At 42.0% G+C, this 23231-nt stretch overlaps 1 protein-coding gene across 7 annotated transcripts in view; it reads right to left on the bottom strand.

Annotated features, from left to right (window-relative positions):
• The window catches only part of MORN1 (MORN repeat containing 1), a 401375-nt gene that overhangs the window by 88680 nt on the left and 289464 nt on the right, over positions 1 to 23231 (bottom strand). For all 7 annotated transcript variants that reach the window (XR_013213208.1, XR_013213209.1, XM_077250079.1 and 4 more), the window contains one exon: positions 4538 to 4608. Coding sequence is in view for 5 of the 7 variants with exons in the window: in XM_077250079.1 (XP_077106194.1) it covers positions 4538 to 4608 (71 nt within the window). In the remaining 2 variants the exon portion in view is untranslated. The remainder of the gene's footprint in view (positions 1 to 4537; positions 4609 to 23231) is intronic.

The following is a 23231-nucleotide window of genomic DNA, read 5'->3' as shown; positions in this document are numbered from 1 at the left end:
TTCCCCAACTCGGCCCTCAAGAGCCACCAACAGGTCATGTTTTCAGAATTTCCTTAGTATTACACAGGTGATACGACCAATAATTCCATCATCTGTGTAATACTAAGGAAATGCTGAAAACATGATCTGTTGGTGGCTCTTGATTGCCGGAGTTGGGGAACACTGGTCTAGACCATGGTGGAGAGGTTGGAGTGTGAGTATGTGGACAGATGTCTTCTATACAGGTAACGAGGTCAAACAGGTGCAATTAATACAGGTAATAAGTGCAAAGTAGGAGGGCGTCGTTAAAAAAAACTAATAGGTCTGAGAGACCCAGAATTCTTGCTGGTTGGTCGGTGATCAAATACTTATTTTGTGCAATGAAATGCAATTTAATTATTTAAAACTCAAACAATTTGATTTTCTGTGTTTTTTTATTTTTAGATTCTGTCTCTCACAGTTGAAGTGTACCTACCATAAAAATTACAGACCTCTTCATTCTTTGTAGGTGGGAAAACTTGCCAAATAGGCAGTGTTTCAAATATCTATTTTACCCCCTGCAGGTCCCTTAGTTCCAATGAAGAGAAATGTTATAAGAGTTAACATGATGCTACACACTTGTCCTGGATATGCTGGGTTCTGCTTCCTTCACCTCAGTCCGCTGCCCACTGTTGTGCTCCACAATGGGTTTTGCAGATAGCCTGGCATAGCTCAATGACGTCATCCTTCTAATCCTATCTAAGGTCCATTAGGACACACACCTATGTTTTAGGATTGAGTCTCAAGATATGGTGTACCCCACCCTCTGTGCCCACTGTGCTTTATTTGCTTCCATTCCTGCTGGGTTCCACTGCATGCATTCTGCTGCTCCCAGGATTCTTGAGTGTGTCAAGTCCTTGTTTCCTACATGCTTTCCTCATTGCTGTACCAACGCCCATGTGCACACCCATACCTGAGGCTGAGAGGAACCACCTCACTGGGTTAGCCCCGAAACACACAAGTACCTATATTCAGGAGTGCTCCACTCCACTGGCTCCAAGCTTAACCACTTGCGGGAGGGCCTGCGTGTGCCTGAAGATTGACAGATTACTGCTCCAAACTGCCTGCTTTCTGGGGCAGCTTGCAGAGGCGCTAGGGTTCTGAAGCTGGCTAGATCCAGCATCACAGGCCGCTTCGGAGTAGCAACTTGCAAGCTTGCGTTCCTTGCCTAGGAAACCGGCAACACTGGCAATGAGAATGAGCAGTATACTACTGAAATAAAAATCCCTCTGTTCTTGAGAATGGAAAAGAATTTTACTAAGAGGGAAATTTAATAAATTGTTGGTATTTACAAAACCTTTACAATTTTACACAATTCAATGCTTCAGCAAATCAAGGTATTTTGGAAAACTGTTACTTCCAGCCTTGTGGGAACAGTTTGGAGATGGCCCTTTTCTGTTCCCCATGAATGTGCCCAGTGCACAAGGTCAATTACTACATGATTGACGGAGTCTGATATCAAAGAACATGACCGGTCACACAGAGCCCGGACCTCAACCCCATCCAACAACTGTCAGAGGAGCTAGAACGGAGATTGTGAGCACGGCTTCTCCCCAACATCAGGGTCTGACCCTACAAATGCGCTTTTGGATGAAGGGGCAAAAATTCCCACAGACACCTCCAAAATCTTGTAGATAGCCTTCCAGAATAGCTGCAAAAGGAACGACTCCATATGAAAGCTTATGGACGTAGATTGGGAGACTATTCAAGGTGTAACGTGTCCCAATACTTTTCTCCACATAGTGTATCTAGGAGACGTTATATATTACTGACAGCTACTTCATTATATAAAGACATAGACGGTTCTGTTAGTTACAACCAGGTGGGCAGTGGATTTCCCCCTTGAAGAGCCTTTAATGCCAGATAGTAAATGAACTGTCGGTGGTATGTAATGAGTGGTGGATGTGCGGAGAGCCGTGCCGGTGTTATCCTGGTAGTAATAAATATGGGAGATGCAGAACAAGAGACCTTTTGTGAAAAAGTGGGTAAAATATGGGCCCCAAATTCATTTCTTCAATCGAAAACATGTTCTTCTTCTCTTTACACATCTCATGCAAGGGGGGTGATCAACAATTCCATATTCATCATGTCAAGAAAGTTTTCTGCAATGCATGTTATTCATTTAGGAGAAGAGCGGATAGATGGCGGCATTCTTTATACACAGCGATCAGACCCCCACCTCAGCTCTGTAATATGAGTGGAACTAGTATAAAGGTTATTGGTGGAGATGTGTTCTTTATTATGACGAACGCTGACTTATCCTTATGCTTATTCCTCCGTCCCATGTCACTGGTAATAGGAACAGAGCTGACGACCTAAGTGATGGGACTTGATTTTTACAATCAATGGGACATGCTATATAATGTGACTTCTATTGTGCTGGAGCAGACAGCTGCACGGATAACATACAATCCAATTTTATTTCCCTGGGAAATGATCTGCAGTCCGACTTTACACCGGCTTTACAGAACATAGGACGTGGCACTAAAACGCAGGTGGGGTACGCTGAAACTGTGGGATACAGATTATTTCCCACTGAAAATAATTAGGTAACCTGTGATGACGCAGCCCCTAGAAGGAGCAAAAAGTGTTTTACTTTTACCATATTGGAAGAAATGGATATGCTTTGCCTGACAATACACTGAAAAGATTGCGACAGTTAAGGCCCCCATACACGTTGGACAATAGGCCCCAATGCATTACACTAAAGACCCCCATACACATTAGACTAAAGGCCCCTATACATATTAGACTAAAGGCCCCCATACATATTGGACAAAAGACCCCCATACACATTAGACTAAAGGCCCCTATATATATTAGACTAAAGGTCCCCATACATATTGGACAAAAGACCTCCATACACATTAGACTAAAGACCCCCATACACATTAGACTAAAGACCCCCATACACATTAGACTAAAGAGCCCCATACACATTAGACTAAAGACCCCCATACACATTAGACTAAAGGCCCCTATATATATTAGACTAAAGGTCCCCATACATATTAGACTAAAGGCCCCTATACATATTAGACTAAAGAGCCCCCATACATATTGGGCAAAAGACCCCCATACACATTAGACTAAAGACCCCCATACACATTAGACTAAAGACCCCCATACACATTAGACTAAAGAGCCCCATACACATTAGACTAAAGACCCCCATACACATTAGACTAAAGAGCCCCATACACATTAGACTAAAGACCCCCATACACATTAGACTAAAGGCCCCTATATATATTAGACTAAAGGCCCCCATACATATTAGACTAAAGGCCCCTATACATATTAGACTAAAGGCCCCTATACATATTAGACTAAAGAGCCCCCATACATATTGGACAAAAGACCCCCATACACATTAGACTAAAGACCCCCATACACATTAGACTAAAGACCCCCATACACATTAGACAAAAGTCCCCCATACACATTAGACAAAAGTCCCCCATACACGTTAGACTAAAGACCCCCATACACATTAGACAAAAGACCCCATACACATTAGACTAAAGACCCCCATACACATTAGACTAAAGACCCCCATACACATTAGACTAAAGGCCCCCATACACATTGGACTAAAGACTCCCATAGACATTGGACAAAAGGTCCCCATACACATTAGACTAAAGACCCCCATACATATTGGACTAAAAAATGACGATCAGGCATGTCTGACTTTGTTCTCCTGGAGATCAGCAGTCACTAGACAGGACTGACGATGGCGATCTCACGGAGAGCGAAACCCTTTGTATGAGAGGGCCAGCCAAGATGACCGTTGGCCGAACGATCGGCTAAAGCTTCGCTCATCCAACAGCCATTTGATGTCTATGTGTACATACAACATATTGATCACTTTTTATTACATTTTTTTTAGTCGGTGGGGCCTGCAATGACTGGAAAAATCTTGCATTTTGACTTTTTTTTTTTTGGCGTCCAACATGTGTTTTAAATGATTTTATGTTTTGATAGACCGGACTTTTTCAGAGTTGGCAATACTAATTATGTTTATTATTATTATTTTTTTTTTTTAAACTTTCACATATTTTTTATTTTATTAATATTTTAAAACATTTTTTGTATTGTTTACAACTTCTCTTTAGTCCCCCTTAGGGGACTTTGACCTGCGATACTACAGTATTGCAGCATACAGTGCAAATTGCTGTCTCCTTTCATGCTCACCCTATAGCTGTTATTCACAGGAATACAAATATGGTGGTGACGGGGGTCTCCAGAGTGCCATTGTAACGCGTTGGCTGCCATTGCAATCAAACCATATAAATTGTCTTACTTTGATCAACTAAGCTATGCCACATTGTGGTGTAAATTTTTTTTTACAATTTTGAACTCGCCCTTTTCCCTCCCACTTTCAGATAGGCCACTACCTTTTGCATAAAACAAATAATAATTATGGTGCATGACATGAACGACAGTTTTTTTTGGTACATGTAGCTTAGTACATCTCAGACAGCTCCTTTGCCTCCAATGCTCCATATTTAAGTACCTGTTCTGATGGTATTATCGCCGTCCACCGTCTCCCGTTTCGCCCTTCTCTCCTTACTCAGGGTCTCAGATCTGAAACATAGAGTCACACTGTAGCACCTGAAGTTACAGCGAAACATTTCTTAATACTTTTTTGATATTTTTTTTGCCCTAAATACCATTTCCATTCAATAAACACATTATATACAGTAGATTATTAATAATTAAACCTATTTATTGGAGCACGCTAAATGTCAATCGAGTAAGAGAAAAATACACATGAATTACTGGCGAGATCTAATTATAGACAATGGTTTGACATTAATTAACTTCCTTTTCCCCTGTGGACATCTTAGCATACCAAACGAAATCAGCGGCGACCTTGTAGCGCCTCGGGGCAGCGCACTCCTCCTCTATGGTAACTCAGTGCGCTAATCCCCAGCTCAAGACTGGAAACTAAAGTCTCCGCTCCCTGCAGACCTTCAAGTATCATATTAATAAAAAAGGGTCAATAATAACCTGGAAATGGGATATCACTGTAGGCTCATTAGGTCATGTCTTGTGCCAATCATTACCGCTGCAGTCAATCACAGGCCTGAGCAGTCAACTGACCAAAGAACAGGAAGTTATCGCTTCCTGATCAGGGGAAGACCACCAGAGAATTAAGAGAATAGCACGATGTAGGGGTTGAGCCCTGATTCTAGTGATGTGTCACTTGCTTGGCTGTCTTTTTCGGTTTCAATAAAATCAGTGTTTTATCAGCAGGAGATTATCACTACAGGACCAGCTGTCTTATATTTCCTGGTCCGACCACACCCCCACCACTGATTAGGTATCTTTCTCTCAATATACAGTGTACACAGCAAGCTCAGCATTCTGAGCTCTGCTAGATCTGCAGCAGCGAAAACTGTGATTGTAACACAACTGTTGCACCCAGTAAACTAAGTGACATCTCTGGAATTAGGTTCTCTGCCCCTGAATCATGCTGCTGTCAGATTCCCTTTGAAGCAGATGAGCAGGGTTAATTTTATTATGTTATCAGGCTTTTTTTGTTTGCAACATCTTTATTGTGTACACCGACCGAGGAACGCTGATGGTTTTCTTTCATTTAACTAATAAATCTTGTGGATAATGAGGGTGGAGATACTAGGTGACGGGCACTACAAAGATAGCAGATGTAATTAAAAGGAAAAATTACCAAAAAAGTACCAGAAGAATAATTAAAAAAAAAATTAAATACACAACGCGTTTCGGCTGTATCCAGCCTTCTTCAGGGTTCATAGTCAAATCCAATGGACAAATTTATTTAAAAACACAACATGTTTCAGCTGTATCCAGCCTTCTTCAGGATCACAGTCAAATTTAGTGGACAAATTTATTTAAAAATACAACGCATTTCGGCTGTATCCAGCCTTCTCAGGATCACAGTCAAATCTAGTGGACACATTTATTTAAAAAATATAACGCCTTCCGACTGTAATCAGCTTTCTTGAGAGTTCACGGTCAAATCTAGTGGACAAACCCTTTCAAGACTAGAATTGTAAGGTAGTTCTTGCTATTTCTTTAAGAAACAGCTCTCTCCAATGATATCTCATCTCGCCGTAGGAAAATCGCTATTTATAAAGCGTAAACCCTTAAAAGAACAGTTTGATTTTTGTTTCTTTGTGGATTCCTTTGTTTTGTTTTTTTCTGTATTTTACCTTTTAATAGCCTGTGGCAACTTCAAACACAGGAATCCGCTGTATGTTCAACTGGTTCATTGGCATTTCAGACAGATTGTCAGTAGGAACGGTTTATCCCACCTCTACCTGACAAGGCTTAAAAGAGATCGAAAAACTGCATAGGGGTGCAGAATCCGATTCATCACATTAAAGTGTGTGAATTGTTGAGTTTTTCACATTCCTTAATTCACAAGCTGGAACATATGGCGCACAATTACGGCACGCTGTTCCGATACACTGACACAAAACCTGATTAAACAATGCTCTTTCCTGCTGCCATTCCCTGATAGGTGAACTCTCCTTATTCTCCGGGAGCCTCAGTAATTTGGAGCCCGTCTCACAGACACATGTCAGTTTCACATATTTGTATAATGTCTCGCTGAAAGATGTTAGAACTTTTTCCATAGTAAATAACATTTTTGACCCAGATTCTGCAGCCCTTGCTCTTTAAGTGTTGATATAACACAGTATGTGGAGTTCAGGGGACAGTTTTAGTTTCACCTCTGGATAACCCATGTGTCTATAGCAGGGAATCACTGAGATAACAATTCCTTAAATGCGATCTTGGCTTTCTGATTCTAATCCGTCACAATAGAGAAGAGAGGCACCTTAATCTGTAACTGGTGATTGTCATTTCGGCACATTTTGCGTAACTAAATAGTACGAGCAACTATGAGACATGTATTAATATTGCTTATTAGTAAAATGTATTGCTTTCTCCACTCATGAGCCACTTCTCTCCCCCACGGCTCAGCATTCACCCTAAAAAAATCACTGAGGGATCAGATTACAGCTCCATACTGAATCCTATGAATAAGGGAGAAGGGAGGAGCAGAGTAAGGGTGTAGTCAGACAGCTGTATAACTCGGACTGGCCAAGGCTCTCCTGACCCAATCATGACAACTTCACGTATTTTTGATGCCTCTGTTATGCTCGGATGGGGAGCACTGTGGCCAGTCTGAGCACTGCAGTCTGATCTTGGTCTGACTGTGCCCTTCCAGAGACAAATAGATCATGCTGCTATTTTCAAGCTGGATTCACAGCTACACAGCTCAGTACGGTTATCTAATATCCTTCGTCCTGCTGCTTCTGAATATGTACCAGGTAGAGACCAAGAAGCAGGAATCTCTCATGTCTCTGTGGGTTTTGTATGGGGGACATCATAGCAGGTAGATTCCAGGCACTAGCTTGGCGACAACGCCTTGTGTCTAACTAGTCACATCTCTCATCAGTTTCTTTCTCTGGGTTCTGTCACAAGACTACCATACCCCAAGAATTCTATCAGACATCTGTTTTTTTCACGTACTAGTTTAATCAATGATTTTATTTTAGAGGTCCATCAGATTTTCATCAAAGTGTCATTCAAGTTTCATCCGACTTTGGCACAAGTTTTATCTGTCTTACTTGGATGAGAAAAAAGCTTCTGCACCTACTCCTAACAGTCCGTGAAAATGGAACAGCACTCGGATGGCATCCGAGTGTTGTCAGATTTTTTTCCAAATCCTGTAGACTTGCTTTGCCGATTTTGATACTACACTTGAATCAATATTGGACATGTCTCCGCAATTTTGCATGGACGTGAACAGCCCCATAGACTAAACTAGGTACGAAAAACACGGATAGAGCTCGTACGGGAAAAACAGACGTATGAACCCTAAGGCTAAGTTTACATGAGAGTTTAAAAAATGGTCTGATTTTCACCTGTATAGTCCTCTATTTATATGCATCAGTAGTGAATATAATTTACAAGACCAATGTTAATAACTTCCTATGTTAATAATTGCAATATATGAAGCCGTCACACTCTGGTCAGGAGACCCCCGGCAGTCCGCGCATCCAGGGTCTGATCTCGGCGTCTGAAATGAATTCCTTTCTTACTCTAAAAGATATACTATATTATGGAAGAGATCAGATGATCACATTTTTGTGACTACAAGAAACAAACTGAAATAAAGTGGGTTAATGACTCCCTTTAAGCACTGACCTATAACGTGAGAAAATTGCTGTATTTGAGCCCAAAAAGTAAATACTGAACAGAATCTGGTACTAGGGAGGCCCCAGCATCTGGCAGCACAGTGAATCAATTCCAAGTCAATAACACTGTCTGGGTCATACATCATCCCTAAAATCCGGATCCGCACTAATCGATTCATAGGCAGAAAGAAATACAGATTATTCCCAGTGCTGGGCTGTTCTGTGACTAAAATACAGCTTCATCGCGCCGTAATGGAGCACAGATAAATCACGTCAGATATAGCACCAGGGTTGTTACTAATGACCATGAGCCACGAGATGGCACAGGGGAATGCACAAATAGAATCATTAAAGGGGCACTCATCCTAAAAGTAGCTGCTTATAAAGAAAATACAATGTAATGAATAAGCTGCTAATATCAGCCGTAGACATGCAACAATTCGAGAGCTAGTGAGGCAGCATTTTACCTTCCAACATCTCAATTACAAGTCGCAAGATGTTTTAAAGGGGTTATCTCATTTAAAAAAAAAAACTATAAAATTGTAAAACCAAACAACTTTGCAATTTATCTTCTGTCTGTGTGTTTTCAAGAATTTTTAATCTTATAGATTAATGCTCATTGCTTAGGTCTATCAGAGGTGGCTGGTTTTCTAGGCAAGAATCACGCACATGCAAACTGTTTGTTATATAACTTTTCAAAAGCTGGATCTGATCTATTTCAGATGCTGCACAGGAAGCTGTCTCTGCTTTCAGCACGGGAGAGCACACAGTTTGGGCCAGCAGTTCAGCCATGTCGCTAGTCTGAACCATTTAATCTTCCGGAGCCATGGACATGCATATCATTGGTTCAACCTGTGCACCCGCACAGGGGGCTGAGAGGTAAGGGGGCGTATTTTGTTCTCCAAAGCAGGTGGATTTGTGCATTATAATTAGCTATTGGTGTCACAGCTCTGATTCTGGGCTCGATCAGGTGACCTCTTGCTGCGTGGTTGGTTTCCATCTCTGCTGAGCCACAGCCTGTGTGGTCTCTGTCCAACTGGTGATAGTTCTCTAGGCTTTACCTTCCTTTCCTTGGTTTACTTCTATTCAGGTGTTTCTCTGGTTTCTCAGGAGGTTCAAGAAAGCCATTAATCGATGGCCTTTTAGGGAGTCAGGTCAGAGGAGGTATTTTTTTAGTTGTACAGTTAGGGACTTTTATATTCTGTACAGGGATCAGTTGGGTGTAGGTGCTGCATATTTCTTTATTAGTCATTTCCTTCCTCCATTATTTAGTGAGAGTGTGCGAACATGTTCTTACAATTGGGCTACAAAAGGCGCATATACCGTTCTTGCACAGGGGACCTTCTGTGTGTGTCCACAAGTGTCAGGAGCACAACACTTTCTGGCAAGTAGGAAGTCTTTAATCTTTTTTCAGGAGAACACCATTTCTCTGCTTAAACAACCCCTTTAAGCATTTCCCTGTTATGTCCCAAAAAATGGCGCCCTTTTATGTGAATTCATATAAGTCCACCTCTTTTGTGGGTTTAGGCGCGTGAAGGTCCCAATGCTTTTGCATGAATAACAAGACCGTACGATGACCTATCAGTCTATATATAATTGTGTGACTATCACATCAGATACATTTTTAACCATTCACATGTAAGGAGGTGGAAGTGTTGCCCATTTGTTCCCCTGGAACATGTCGTGTATTTTTAAAATATGTTTAGTGGTGTGCGTTATTAGTAATAGAGTTGTATTCTGCCCAGCCACAGGTAGTTACTAGGGACAGTTATGGTTAATGGTTGGGACTAGCCCAGAGTAGGAGGGGCTGAAGTGAAGGGATAAAGAGAGTTTCCTGTCAGAAGGGCAGATAGGGCCTAGACTGCAAAAGAAGTAGACCTATGGTTTGATTATTCAGCAGAGCTGCATAAAGTGGGTGTCCTTGAAGTGAGAGGAGACCAAGGCAACAGACAGTGTGATCCAGACTAGAGACAAGGATAGGAGTTTGTAATTCTCCAGAGACCAAATCTAGGGCAGAAAGCCTAGCAGAACAGTTCCTAGTTCGCAAGTGAAAGAGATGCAGGAACAGATCTGAACAGGGAGTATGAGATGAAGAGAGTACCAAGAGCGGTAGTACCGAGGCGTCGGCAAGTAGAGGAACTAAATGATGGCTATAGGTAGCTCCCCTAAGAGGAAGAGGAACTGCAGGTTGAAGTACAGGAATCTCACTGACTAGACAGTAGTGCTATTATTGGGGACAAAGAAAGCTCCCGAAGTACTGGGCTCCGTTCTGGTGAAGGCAGAGGAACAAAATGAGGTAGGATTGAGTGAGTCTAGGAAGGAAAGAGAGAATGTGTATGAAGGTGTTCTATGACTTAAGAGAAACGTCCATGAAGTTATACGCCCGCTATCCTCTGTACGTACTTCTCACGTTATTGCTCAGTTAAAGTCAGTTTATGTTTGAGTGGTGGTCTCCCTCATTGAACTCTACAACATCTGGTCCTGGCCAGATGAATTCAATGGCATCATGTGGTCTGAAAGGGCATAGCACCACCACAGCTAAAGTCCAGATTCCGAGCCAGGACCTCCACTTTCATGTAGCGTGCCAGGGCGCGAAGCACGAGTACCTCACCCACGCCTACCACCCCGCACCACGGTACACACACACCCTCTGTCCTGACTGTCACACGGAGAATAAAGCTATATAATCCGTCTATGCCTGTCAAAATAATGCACTGTAAATGTGGGTGGAGAACTAATCAGCTATAACTATGTAAGCAAAAAATATCAACAAATTCATATTTCTGAGAAAGTCATAGATGAAGACAAGCCACTGACAGGTAAACAGATTACGACTTAATCGTCCTGTGACAACATCATCCGTTGAGCCTTGGAAACTCTTAGGCAACAAAGGGGAGCAGATAGATCTTGAAGTTGATGTTTTGGAAGCAGGAGAAAAGGGGCAAGTTAAAAATCGGAGCAGTAAACCAACCAAATGGTAGGTCTTGTGAGGTGTTCCTAGTATTTAGTGATTAGCACCCACCAAAAGTGGTCCCAAGAAGGAGAACAAATGAACAAGTGACAAGATTATGGGTGCCCAAGACTTAGTGATAGGCGTGGGAAGTAAAGGTTAGTCTGTCTAGTCCAATCGCACAAAGAAGCTGCTGTAGCACAATTTATTGAAAAATGTTAGAGTTTCTTTGTTAGAAAGGTGTAAGATCACACTCGTAGCTTACCGTGCATAGAGCTTGATGGCCAAACATCAGTCAGAGTGGCCACAACGCCCAGGTGACCTTCAAAACTAGACTATGGAGCAAAAGGAAGAAAAGGTCCTAATCTGTGGAATAGATTACCTGGTGTGTGTGGATCACTTACCTAGAGAATAGATGGCACCAGGATGCAACATGGGAAAATTGATTATTGATTTATGAAATGAAACGATGGATCCACTTTATGTAAAAAAAAAAAAAAATGTCCCCAGAGATGGACAAACGTTTAAGGTCATATAATAATTAGAGATGAGCGAACGTGCTGGGATAAGGTGTTATCTGACCATGCTCTGGTGCTAGCTGAGTGTCTTCTGCGTGCTCGAATAATACACTGCTCAAAAAAATAAATAAAAATAAAGGGAACACTAAAATCCCACATTCTAGATATCAATGCCTTCATCTTGCAGGAACTGCTGACACATTCCAGCCACATGAGGTCTGGCATTGACCTGCATTAGGAGGAACCCAGGGCCAACCGCACCAGCATATGGTCTCACAAAGGGTCTGAGGATCTCATCTCGGTAGCTAATGGCAGTCAGGCTACCTCTGGCGAGCACGTGGAGGGCTGTGCGGCCCTCCAAAGAAATGCCACCCCACAACATTACTGACCCACTGCCAAACCGGTCATGCTGAAGGACGTTGCAGGCAGCAGATCACTCTCCATGGCGTCTCCAGACTCTGTCACGTCTGTCACATGTGCTCAGTGTGAACCTGCTTTCATCTGTGAAGAGCACAGGGTGCCAGTGGCGAATTTGCCAATCCTGGTGTTCTGTGGCAAATGCCAAGCATCCTGCACGGTGTTGGGCTGTGAGCAGAATCCCATCTGTAGACATCAGGCACTCAGACCATCCTCATGGAGTCGGTTTCTAACCGTTTGTGCAGACACATGCACATTTGTGGCCTGCTGGAGGTCATTTTGCAGGGCTCTGGCTCCTGTTCCTCCTTTCGCAAAGGCTGAGGTAGCGGTCCTGCTGCTGGGTTGTTGCCCTCCTACGGCGCCCTCCACGTCTCCTGGTGTACTGGCCTGTCTCCTGGTAGCACCTCCAACCTCTGGACACTATGCTGAGCAAACCTTCTTGCCACAGCTCGCATTGATGTGCCATCCTGGATGAGCTGCACTACCTGAGCCACTTGTGTGGGTTGTAGAGTCCGTCTCATGCTATCACGAGTGTGAAAGCACAACCAACATTCAAAAGTGACCAAAACATCAGCCAGAAAACATTGGTACTGAGATGTGGTCTGTGGTCCCCACCTGCAGAACCACTCCTTTATTGAGGGTGTCTTGATAATTGCCAATAATTTCCATCTGTTGTCTATTCCATTTGTACAACAGCATGTGAAATTGATTGTCAAACAGTGTTGCTTCCTAAGTGGACAGTTTGATTTCACAGGAGTTTGATTTACATGGAGTTATATTCTGTTGTTTAAGTGTTCCCTTTATTTTTTTGAGCAGTGTATGTTCGAGTCCCCACGGCTGTTCGACAGCAGTAACACAAGCAGTGATTGTCTAGCAAACAAGCAATCCCTGCATGTGTTCAGCTGTCAAACAGCCGTGAGACATGCAGCCACGGGGACTCGAACATATTATTCGAGCACGCAGGAGACACTCAGTTAGGACCTGAGCATGCTCAGATAACACCTTATCCAAACTCATTCGCTCATCACGAATAATAACACAGGTCAACAAAAAAAAAATTTTTTTCTGGTGTCCAAAATATTTTAATGAATTTGGGGTATTTTTGGGGTGCTGATTCTGAATATGCTATCAGTTTTGCCAGATTGGCTCAAGTTTTTGAGATTTTTGGTATCTTATTTATAGCACTTGTTGGTAAATGCGACGCATCATCTCATTAATTTCTTTGGATTAGTACTTGAACTGAGCAGTTCTCAATATAGTTTTGTGTTAATTAGTGTTCTAAAAGTTTGTTCATAGCTTGATTTTTGCACTAACTTTATGTTGTTGTCTGTTTTCCAGTGAAAAGCATGAACTCATCAAGAAGAAGTTGTCTTAACGATCCAGACTCATTCTGTTACATTTGTGGTGAATACACACTGCCAAAACATAGAAGAAACATAACAGACTTCGTAAAAAAAGTGTATTTTGCCTATTTTGGGGTTATGCTTGGGGACCAAGACAAGTTTTGGGCACCACACATAGTGTGCAAAGCATGTATCGAATTATTACGAAAATGGAGCAAAGGACAAAGAAAAAGCTTCAAATTTGGTGTTCCAATGGTGTGGAGAGAGCCAAAAAATCATCATGATGACTGTTATTTCTGTGCAGTGCAAGTGCAAGGATTCAATAAGCATAAGAAACGAAAATGGGAGTAACATGGAATCTGCAAGAAGGCCTGTCCCTCATTGTGAAGATGTGCCTGTACCTGTGTTTACCATAAATAACAGTCATCATGATGATTTTTTGGCTCTCTCCACACCATTGGAACACCAAATTTGAAGCTTTTTCTTTGTCCTTTGCTCCATTTTCGTAATAATTCGATACATGCTTTGCACACTATGTGTGGTGCCCAAAACTTGTCTTGGTCCCCAAGCATAACCCCAAAATAGGCAAAATACACTTTTTTTACAAAGTCTGTTATGTTTCTTCTATGTTTTGGCAGTGTGTATTCACCACAAATGTAACAGAATGAGTCTGGATCGTTAAGACAACTTCTTCTTGATGAGTTCATGCTTTTCACTGGAAAACAGACAACAACATAAAGTTAGTGCAAAAATCAAGCTATGAACAAACTTTTAGAACACTAATTAACACAAAACTATATTGAGAACTGCTCAGTTCAAGTACTAATCCAAAGAAATTAATGAGATGATGCGTCGCATTTACCAACAAGTGCTATAAATAAGATACCAAAAATCTGAAAAACTTGAGCCAATCTGGCAAAACTGATGACATATTCAGAATCAGCACCCCAAAAATACCCTAAATTCGATGAAATATCTTTGGCACCAAAAATGCTGTTGACCAGTGTAATCTATGAAGCAAAGTTTTTAGCATCCTGTACAAAATTAATTTTGGACTGGAACACATATCTGCTTGTCTGGCAGATTAAGGATCGACAACCCCCTTCCCTCTTCCTCCTCTAACGAGCAACGGTGTAAAATTTACATAAGATACTGTATAGCAGTTGCAGTAAAGAAAACTTTGCCGTTAAAAAGTCTCCAAGTCTTGATGTATCTTTTAATATAGAACATAAACATCCTGTGCCGCATTTGTTTTTCCGTTGTAAATGAAGAAAGTTTTCTTTCTATGTAAAAAAATGCCAGGTTTTAAATACGAGGGCCTGTAATAATAATAACAAGTTCCGCAGGGCGCGCAGTAAAAGGATATTAGAATTTACAAGCACCTCTCCTTCTAAATGAGTGAAATGAAAGAAAAGAGAGCGGGTTACGAAAAGGTCAACAAAATATCATATTTAATGTAGTCTACTGGATGAACACACTGAGTGCATTTATACCGGGGTTTTACCACTCTCCTTAAAAGCAAACCCATTTTCCAGCCTTCTGGAAATAATAGCAGTAGCCTTGAAAATCTATTGATTTTTTTTTCCTCTTAAAAATGGCTTTAAAAAAAAAATAAAATGCATCAATATTAAAATTAACAAATATGGAACAAAAGATTTACTGCCCGGCACAGATCGAGATAGGTGACGTGTTTATTGATATTAATGTATAGGGTTATAGATTAGAGAAAAAAAAATACGGTATATGAAAAAAAGTCACCAGCTGAAGGACGGCCATAGAATCATCTCTGAAGATGCCATTAGGCAATATCAGTCCAGACGTGGCGAGAGCCATTGTTATAAATGATGCATGTGTCAACTGAAGGAGAGGTCCATGTACGCAGTGGATTCCTGCCGCTGCTCGATAGCAACCGACTACAAAGTGACCGCTGATTAAAGAAAACTCTTTTATTAATTAGCACAAGGAGGCCATAGACAAAGATGATGAAGGCGTTTATGGCCAGTTGCCGAGGAGCAGGCACGAGAATTGAAGCAATTTTCTACATACAGCCTGCACTCCGTATGGTGTCTTATATGAAGTTCTATTTTTTGGGAAGGATTTCTACAAAATCTAATAAAAACAAAAAAAACGTTGGTGTATAACATCCAGCTCCTCACCCCCAGTGTATAACAACTGGCTCCTGGTAAAAAAAAAAACCTACGGCCCCCCGGTGTATAACATCTGGCCCCTAACCCCTAGTATATAACATCCGGCCCCTGGTGTAAAGCCTCCAGCTTCTCACCCTACAGTATATAGTATCCAGTTCCTCACCCCTGGTGTTATACATCGGGGAACGAGGGGCCGGATTTTATACACCGGGGGTCAAGGGGGCCTGATCTTATACACAAGGGGGCCGGATGTTATATACCAGGGATGAAGACTGGATGCTGTACACCAGGGTTGAGGGGTGTATAACATACAGATCCTCGCCCCTGTAAGATATAGCCCCTTTGCTACCCGGTGTGTAACATCCATCCCCTCACCCCCCAGTGTATAACATCTGGCCCCTTGTCCTCTGGTGTATAACATCGAGAGCCATATGGCTCCTGGTGCATAGCCCCTCGGCTCCGGTGTATAATATCTGGCCCCTCGCCCCCAGTGTATAATATCTGGCCCTCTCGCCCCCTGTGTATAACATCCATCTCCATATTGCAAGTGTAGAACATCCAGCCCCTCGCCAGCCTACCCCCCCCAGTGTAGAACATACAGCCCCTCGCTAGCCTACCCTCCAGTGTAGAACATCCAGCCCCTCACTAGCCTACCCCCCTGTGTATAACATCTGGCCCCTTGCCCCTTGGTGTATAACATCCAGTCCCATATGCCCCCAGATGTATAGCCCCTTGGCCCCCGTGTATAACATCCGGCCTCTTGCCCCCAGTGTATAGCATCCAGCTCCATATCCCCCGATGTATAACATCAGGACCCTGCCATGGCATCTGTCTTTACTAACATGTGACAGAATGGCTAGTGGTGCAGAGTTCACTGATACCAGTGTGGTCCTGTAATAGGAGGCAACGGTGTCCGTTCAGCGAATTTATCCCCTCCTAAATATTCCTCCATCACCTGTGAGTGACATTACTGAGAAGTGGAGGCAACCGCTGCAACTCAGCCACGAAGTGGAGACCCGGTAATATTATTGTGCAGGGAGTGAGTGATGAGGAGCAGAAGGCAGAAAAGTCACTGACTCTGCTGACTCCATAACTGTAGAGTCCATACTTCCCCTTACATCACCAAGCACCATTGCCGAGCGTCGGATGGAGTGGTGTAAAGCCGCCACCACTGAGCTCTGGAGGAAATGAGTTCTGTACAGTGACGGATCACACTTCTCTATCTGACGCCAGATGGATGAATCTGGATTTAGCAAATGCCAGGAGAAAGTTACTGGTCTGACTGCACTGTACCACACGTAAAGTTTGGTGGAGTAGAATAATGCTATGTAGTTGTTTTCAGGGGTCGGCCTTGGGCCCTTTTTTCCAGTGAAGAAAAATCTTAATACTTCAGTATAGAAGATATTTTGGACAATTGTAGAATCCAACTTTGTGGGAATAGTTTGGAGAATGCTGTTTTCTGTTCCCCATGACTGTGCCCGATGCACAAGGTCTGTACAGACATGGTTGGCGAGTTTGGTGTGGAAGAATATAACGGACCTCACAGAGCTCTGAACTCAACTGAACTGGGATTAACTAGAATGAAGATTGTGAGAATGGTCTCCCCCAACATCAGTATCCGACCCCACAATTGCTCTACTGTAGAAAGTCTTCCCTGAAGAGCGTAAACTATTATAGCTGCACAGTGAGGACCAACTCCACATTCATGCCTACGGATGTACAGTAGCATGGGGTGCGATAAACGCTCCTTTAGGTGTAATATGTAGGCTTCCCAATACTTCTGTCCAAATAGTGTTTTTAAATTTTACATGTTGACATCCTTCCCAAAACACTAATGTACCCTCTGCAAGCTTAAAAAAAAATCCCAAATTACCATCGCAATATGTGTAAAGTGTGTAAAGAATTCTGGGGCTTGATGGTAACGTTAGATGCTCAGCTCCTCGCTGAAGTTTGTTTCTGTCACCTTTAATGTGAGTTCTGGCAGATTGCAGCCTTTTGAAGTTTAACACATTCCCAACACCTTATGTAAACGAGGTGAACACACACGTTCTCGCCCTCTTGGCACATTAACATGTATAGGTTGCACACATACAGGTCTAAGCACAGTATTAACGCTCCCAGCGACAACCATCAGCGCAGTATACTTCTGTATAGAATACTACTTCAGTAACGTATAGCAGTACATAGAATGCTTTCCTGTGCAGTATAGCGGTATATGGGATATTTTTTTCAGTATAGTATTTCGAATATTTTTTCAGTACAGTATAGCACTATATAAAGTACTTTTTCTAAAGCAATATAGTAGTATTTAGAGAACATGGTGGGCCGTGTATATGGATACACCTAAATAAAATGGGAATGGTTGTTGATATCACCTTCCTGTTTGTGGCACATTAGTATATGGGAGGGGGAAAACTTTTCAAGATGGGTGGTGACCATGGCGGCCATTTTGAAGTTGGCCGTTTTGGATCCAACTTTATTTTTTCCAATGGAAAGAGGGTCATTTGACACATCAAACTTATTGATAATTTCACTAGAAAAACAATAGTGTGCTTGGTTTTAACGTAGCTTTATTATTTCATGAGTTATTTACAGGTTTCTCTTTGTTTACAGCCATTGACATGTCACAAAGGTTAACACGTGAGGAGCGGATAGAAATTGTGTTGATGTCTGTTGAACGCAGTACCCAGGTCATTGCAGCAGATTTCAATGCAAAACACCCTACGCAAGAAAACTGTCACCATTCCCATGTTATTTGGGTGCATCCATATAAATGGGACACCAAAAAAAGTTTGCCTCATCACTGAACATAATGTTCTGTGTAAACTGAGGGTCCTGTTCCAATTTTTGTGTTGCCCATTCTGCAAATTCAGAGCGCCGATCTGGCAACAGTCGAACATCCCTTCGGCGGTTATTAGCTACTCACAAATGGCACCCTTACAAAATTCAGCTGCTGCAGCATCTCAACTAGGATGACCCAGATCGGCGCGCTGAATTTGCAGAATGGGCAAAACAAAAATTGGAACAGGACCCACAGTTTACACAGAACATTATGTTCAGTGATGAGGCAAACTTTTTTGGGGGGAATGGTGACAGTTTTCTTGCGTAGGGTGTGTTGTATAGCGCGCCGCAGCAAATTTTAGGCCATGCTCCTGACCACACCCATTTCACAACTAGTCACACCCATATCCATGCCCCAATGACACCCATTTAGCACTGCTGATCACACTGTTTCATAAACAATAATTATAAACAAAAAAATATGGCCACACAGGGCTCCATACTGTATAATGGAAACACATGATGCTCAATACTATATAGTGGCCACACAGTGCTCCATACTGTATAATGGCCACACATGATGCTGCGTACAGTATAATGGCCCTACATGATGTTGCGTACAGTATAATGGCCCCACATGATGCTGCATACTGTATAATGGCCTCATATGATGCTCCATACTGTATAATGGCCACACATGATGCTACATACAGTATAATGGCCCCACATGATGCTCCATACTGTATAATGGCCCCGCATGATGCTGCATACAGTATAATGGCTCCATATTATGCTTTATACTGTATAATGGCCACACATGATGCTCCATACAGTATAATGGCCCCACATGATGCTGCATACTGTATAGTGGCCTCACATGATGCTCCATAGAGTATAATGACCACACAGTGCTCCATATTGTATAATGGCCCCACATGATACTGCGCACTGTATAATGGCCCCACATGATGCTGCATACTATATAATGGCCACACAGTGCTCCATAGTGTATACACTGTGTTCCAAATTATTATGCAAATAATATTTCCTCATATTTTCTCTAAATTACCTATCTGAAGTGTAGTCATTGTTATTTTCCAGTCATCTACTATTCTAGTATAATTGCAATGTTTTGGAACAAACTGCCTATGAAAACAGTGTCTTTTTAAAAAAAAAATAAACACTCAAAATGCATGTTCCAAATTATTATGCACAGCAGAGTTTTCAGCCTTTTTTTTTATTTTGAACAAAAAAATGGGCAATTGTGAAGTTATAAGCATTATCAGCTTATTACAAAATGACTACATATTTTTTGACTGTGCGATGATCACAATGAAGTGTCTTGGCAATGTTGATTGTAGTCATGCCTTGACCTAAATACTCCACAATTTGTTGCTTCTCAGCAGCCGACACATCCTTTTTTTTTCCCATTTTGGCAAAAAATGTAGGCTGCTTAATAATGTGGAACAGCCTTCTTATGTAGTCTTGCCTTTATTTGGACACACCTGCCAAACTAATGTGCACAGGTATCTGCAATTGCTTTCAGTGATATAAAGAGCCCTGACACACATCACCATCAATGAGTTTAAATGACAAACAAAAAAATTCTAACCTTATCACTCCTAAACTCTTTGTGCATAATAATTTGGAACACAATGTAATGGCCCCACATGATGCTGTGTACTGTATAATGGCCACACAGTGCTCCATACTGTATAATGGCCACACATGATGCTGCGTACAGTATAGTGGCCCCATATGATGCTGCGTACAGTATAATGGCCACACATTTACCCCACCCAATCACTGCCCTCACATCCCCATCACTGCCTTCTCCCCCACCCCCATCATTGCCTTCTCCATCACCATCACCACACACACACCTACACACACACACACCTACAGACACACACACCTCTCACCGTGCTCCCTTTCAGCAGCCGGTAGCTTCCTCTCCTGCGGTGCTGAATGATGTCATCCAGCCTTGCCGTGCCGCTGACTGCTCACATCGCTGCAGCTCCGGTACGCCACTGATAAAGACGCTTCTCCGTGTCTCCTGTGCCAGTCAGTGTCAGAGCAAGGAGCAATATCTGCTCCGATCCGACACAGCAAGCGATCATGCTAGCAGTTTAAAGAAGCGGCGGTACATTTGGTCTGAGGCCATGCGGGAAAAGGAGGATCCCGGCCGGGACAGTGGGACAGAGTCTCAAAACCGGGACTGTCCTGCTGGATCCAGGACAGTTGGGAGATATGTAATAGTAGAGTACTTCTTCAGGACAGTATAGTAGTATTTAGGGTACTTTTCAGTGCAGTATAATAGAGTAATTTTACAGGACTGTATAGTAGTATAGAGTATGTTTTCACTACAGTATAGTAGTATAGAGTACGGTTTCAGGACAGTGTAGTAGTATTTAGAGTACTTTTCAGTGTAGTGTAATAGTAGAGTACTTTCTCAAGACCGCATAATAGTAGAGTACTTTTCAGTGCAGTGTAATAGAGTACTTTTTCAAGACAGTATAGTAGTATTTAGAGTACTTTTCAGTGTTGTATAGTAGTATAGAGTACAATCAATATTTCACAAGGTTTTTTTTTTATTTATTAACCGGCTAACGGTGCATTTCTTTCTAGTCACCGACCTCTGCTTAGCAATTAACCCTTAAATTACCTTTTACGGTAAACTTTCCGTAATAATGGCATTAACCTATGTACTGCACCATGGTGTATACTCCACCGCGTGCCCTTGGGTTATTAGTGTTAATCTCTGTCCACTGCAAATTAAGATGCATTTGCTTATCCAGCAAATTCATAATGACAGCTGAAAGAAAATACTAATTGGGCTTTGCAATATGTCTTATAATATTGGACAGATAATTGCAGGCTGATGCCTTTGAGCTGGGCAGACGGACTAAACTAAGAAGAAAATGGCTGTAAACCCAGTTGTCTTCCATGTTTCCATGCCAAGATCACATATAAATACAAGCGCATAGCTAGATGGATCGGGCAGAGCATGCCCCCCAGGGAGCATACCAACCTGCCACTCTGCCTTGGCCAACGTATTAAGATACAGTGCTAGGGTAGCAAACTAAATACTTGTCCCAAGTGAAAAAGAGCCTAGCTACCATTCATTTACATAGGTAGCAAATTAATAGAGCAGACCAGACTCCGCACAGCAGATTAGAAGCCATGAACCATAATCCAGGCCACCAGAGGGTATTGTAAATGCAATATACAGTATCCCCTCGCTCTTAGACAAGACTCAAGTGGCTACTTTAATTACTTGGACTGGGAGCAATGGGACACACAATGGTTGCATGAATAAGCATGACCTGATGTCTGAGCAGGATGCATAGTCCATGCTGCTAGAATACAAAGATGGTAAATGGGAGCATGTCCTCCGCCGTGACACAGGAAGCATCCTCACGGAAGAGAGGAACCGAGATATCATTTCATACTCTATTGTCTTTTACACTATCGGTTTTTGTTACAGTGAGAGACGGAAGTAACATTGTGTATAATAGTAATGAACAAGCAATTACTAAGCTGTAAAGAAGAGTAAACGATGAACCTTCATACACTATAGAAAGGCCAGGACTAATATGCCAGATGAGAAATAGATATATATTGCAAGAGGGTATTTCATGCAGGGTCCATTAGTTACATGCAATATTCCATTTTTTAATGTAAGTGCATAAATGCAGTAGTATGTAAAAGTTTGGGCACCCCTGGTCAAAATAACTGTTATTGTTAACTGTTATAAACAAGTTGAAGATGAAATGATCTCTAAAAGGGATAACGTTAAAGATGACACATTTACTTTGTATTTTAGGCAAAAAATAAATACGGTATATTGTCATTTTTTACAAAAGGAAAACAGGCCAATGCAAAAGTTTGGGTACTCTTGGAGATTTGGGTGCTCAGATAAATTTGACGAAGGTTTCAGACCTTAATTAGCCTATTAGGGTTATGGTTTGTTCACTATCATCGTTAGGAAAGGCCATATTTTCAAGCTTTATAAAAACCCAGCCTCCTCTAACCTTGTGACAAAAAAACAGCAGCCATGGGTTCTTCTAAGCAGCTGCCTAGCACTCTGAAAATGGTGGAGGCCCACAAAGCAGGAGAAGGCTATAATAAGATAGCAAAGCGTTTTCAAGTTGCTCTTTCCTTAGTTTGAAATGTATTTAATAAATGGCAGTTAACAGGAACAGTGGAGGTCAAGATAAGGTCTGGAAGACCAAGCAAAAATTCAGTGAGAGCTGCTTGTAGAATTGCTAGAGAGGAAAATCAGAACCCCCACTTGACTGCAAAAGACCTTCAGAAAGATTTAGCAGACTCTGGAGTCGTGGTACATTGTCCTACTTTTCAGAGACAGCTCCACAAATATGGCCTTCATGGAAGAGCCATCAGAAGAAAACCTCTCCTACATCCTCACCATAAAATTCAGAATGAGAAGTATACAAAAGAACATCTAAAAAAGCCTGATGTATTTTTTTAAAAAAAAGTCCTGTTCAGTGATGAGGTTAAAATATAAATCTTTGACCACAATGATCAAAGATATGTGTGGCAAACAGAAGTGTGGCTTCAAAAAAAAGTTCATGAAATGTTCACAATGTGGCACACTAGCCATAAACATCAGATGGCTGTAGGCCGAATGCTCATTTAGCCAATATCTATCTTTTCCTCCCCCTCCATAAACATGCATGCTCGGCCAAGAATTTATGTGTTCCGAATACAGGGACGGAAATGTACCACTGACAGACACTTTTGACAACAGCTTATCTTCCATGGGAACAAAAGGATGAGGCATTGAAAATCAATATGTCCAATCATTCTCCTCCTCGACATCATGTTCCGAGAAAGAGACAAGG

Source organism: Ranitomeya variabilis, chromosome 4 (assembly GCF_051348905.1).
Source record: "Ranitomeya variabilis isolate aRanVar5 chromosome 4, aRanVar5.hap1, whole genome shotgun sequence".
Classification (NCBI taxonomy): Eukaryota; Metazoa; Chordata; class Amphibia; order Anura; family Dendrobatidae; genus Ranitomeya; species Ranitomeya variabilis.
This window is presented reverse-complemented; position numbering and strand designations above follow the sequence as displayed.